General features: G+C 41.8%; 1 protein-coding gene across 1 annotated transcript; it reads left to right on the top strand.

Moving 5' to 3' along the window:
- The first annotated feature begins 837 nt into the window (after positions 1-837).
- LOC127344946 (disease resistance protein RGA2) lies at positions 838-2,653 on the top strand. Its single transcript, XM_051371326.2, has 2 exons — positions 838-1,103; positions 1,196-2,653. The coding sequence occupies exons 1-2, from the start codon at positions 946-948 to the stop codon at positions 2,490-2,492; spliced, it is 1,455 nt and encodes a 484-aa protein (XP_051227286.1). The 5' UTR covers positions 838-945; the 3' UTR covers positions 2,493-2,653.
- The last annotated feature ends 343 nt before the right edge of the window (positions 2,654-2,996 follow it).

The raw sequence follows: 2,996 nt of genomic DNA, 5'->3' as shown, positions 1-2,996 counted from the left end.
AGTATCTTGGTGAATGGTGAAGTTATCTTTTAACTGAAAATGCCGATGCACTTCGTGAACTGAAAGGTATTATTGGTAGGACTGTTTTTATGCCGAGGTCATAAAGTTTTCATGCCCGTTTCTAGATTAATGAATTCAAATTTATGGACAGGATAGTTTTTGCAAGGTGAAACTAATTGTAACAATGGTTTTGAAAACTCGGGGCACAATTTTATTTCTACAGGAGATTTATCTTGCTCCCTGGAATGCTCTCGTTCGGAACCGTTTCCGTTGAGACACGTACACAGTAACACGTAGATCAAAATATAATTTAGCACGATATGTATTTCCGCTAAAAGCAGGATCATCTATTGTTCTCCGTGAGAGAATACTATATCCTTGAATTTCCCAAGAAGATTTATGTTAGAATTTAATTTCCCAATTGCATCAATGAGACAGATGAATAGTACACCATAACTGATATGGATATTGTGTAGCAGCTGCTTCAAAAATTAATATACAAAGGCTCCAAAATGGGAGCAAAATCTTTGCATTGTGGTTAATGTTGGTAAAGCCGGCACCTCAGAGTAAATCCCAAATTGAACAATATTGTAGATATCCTCCAAATACATGTGCATAAATCGGGTGTGACAGGAAAGAGACACTCGCGCTGCCTGTGTATCCAGCACCCAATAGGCTTCCCAGAAGCATAAATCGGACGAGATATGGGAGCTCTAGTGCTACAGTAATTCAGTAAAATACTCTGCAAGTAATACCGGAATTATATTCTCGTCTGAAGTCTACCACGGGAGAAACACTGACTACGAGTCCTCTTGGTCACCAAAAACGCGTCAATTGCAGTGCTAGGATCAGACTCCCATAGTATCCTCTCTCTGTGTATATTTTTCTCCATCTCTATCCCAAACGGGGGAGGGACCTCTCCCATGGCTGTCCCTGGTTAGAAAGATGAGACCTCTCCAGCGGATTCTCCATCCTCCCTCTGTGTTTTCTCTGCCTCTCTCTCTCTCCCCCATACACAGGACACAGCAAAGAGAAACACAAACACGACGAAGAGAAGTCTGGAGCATATGGAGCTGGTTGTGTCTTCAATTGCAGGCGACCTGGTTAGTCGATTCATATCCTTCATCATCAAGAAGTATAATAGTCAGATAAATCTTGAAGAGAAGATGGGAAGGCTGCAACAGCTTCTTCTTAGGGTTCACATGGTCGTCGAGGAGGCCGATTGTCGACACCTTACCAACTCCAAGATGCTACTCGAGCTGAAGATGCTTGCTGATGCCATGTACCGAGGCTACCATGCCCTGGACACCGCCAAGTCTCGAACCCTTCGCATCTCAAGGGTTGAAGAAGACGAGGTTAGCAGCTCTGATTCCATTAAGTCTTTTCGTTCCACACGGAGGACCGCTGCTTCAACTTATCACAGCCTTCAAAGGGCACTGGATGGTTTAGAAACCATGGTTTCTAATATGACAGAGTTTGTCTTGCTTCTAGGTGGATGTGAACGCATGTTTCGCAGCCCTTATGACACATACCTCTATACTGACCATTTCATGTTTGGCCGTCACATAGAGAAACAACAAGTGATCAATATCTTACTGCAAGAGAATCCTACTTCTGCTCCAACTGTGCTGCCGATCATCGGCACTGGTAGAGTTGGAAAGAAAACTCTGGTCGCACATGTTTGCAACAACCAAAAAGTCCTGTCACACTTTTCCTCAATCCTGCACTTGAATGGAGAGAGCTTCTATAAAACTGAGAACGAAACATTCATCCAGACAGGCCGGACTTTGGTTGTGGTTGAACTCACTTCAGATGTGGACGATGAGACTTGGCAAAAGTTTTACTCATCAACAACAGCACATATAGGCAGAGGAAGCAAGATCATAATCATAACTAAGATTCAGAGGATAACTAGGTTCGGGACAGTAAGGCCAGTGTGCTTGAATAGCTTCTCACCTGAGGAGTATAGCTATCTCTTCAAGGTTCTTGCTTTTGGAAGCACAAACCCAGAGGAGCACCCTCAGCTAGCATCGATAGCAGAAGACATAGCAGCAGTACTGGGAGGATCAATGATCACAGCAAACGTATATGCTGATGTGCTTAGGAAAAATCAAAGTGCTAAATTTTGGCTTAGTATCTTGAAGAAGTACAGGTATGTGGTGCAGAGTAATTTTTCGGTATATGGTGAACACCCAAAGTATCTTATGGACAAAGATCATCCTATTGACATATCCAACATTGCATCATCACCTACTCCACTTCGCCTCATGCCTCCTCACAGAGAAGAAGATGATTCCAAAAGGAATTTGCCTAAGGTTATGTTTGGAGACCTGATTGCAGGTTCCGCAATTTTGCCAAGGGAAGAGTTTGAGCTAGTCGCATGGGAATCGCGGATACCACCATATAAAAAGTTTCTTAATGTTGCTAAATTCTTTGATGAGATGAGCTTGCCTCAGCCTGCAGTTTCACCTAGCAAGAAGCGCCGACGATAGATTAGTTGACATTATAGGATCGATGTACTAGTTCTTGCCTCATCTGTAGTTGTTTGACATGGCGTTGTAATTAAATTATTACTACTGTAAAGGAAAAATAGCTATCTGTGAGTCGTCAGATCGGATGAAATCAAGCTAGTATTTGCTTCTTTGTTGTTTGATATGTCAGCGTGGTCAAAGGAAAATAGCTTTTGGTAGCGCGTGGTCTTTGCTTTGTTTGCCTTTGCAATTTAGTCAAAGAAAGTTGCTTTCAGGGAGTCATCAGCAGGAATCGACCTACCAATCTGTGCAATTCCGTGTTTGCATTGATGTCTGTAAATAGCACGAATGGTTACGAGGTACTCGGTTCGTCTTTTTAAATTTTGCCTTATGGAAAATATTATACATTAGTATCATGCACATGATACTCTAGTTTATGATATTACCCCATAATGCATAGTATCATAATAGTATCATAGTATCATCACATTTAATGTTTTGTAGAATATCAATGCAAATTTGTGT

Source organism: Lolium perenne, chromosome 6 (genome assembly GCF_019359855.2).
Source record: "Lolium perenne isolate Kyuss_39 chromosome 6, Kyuss_2.0, whole genome shotgun sequence".
NCBI lineage: Eukaryota > Viridiplantae > Streptophyta > Magnoliopsida > Poales > Poaceae > Lolium > Lolium perenne.
This window is presented reverse-complemented; position numbering and strand designations above follow the sequence as displayed.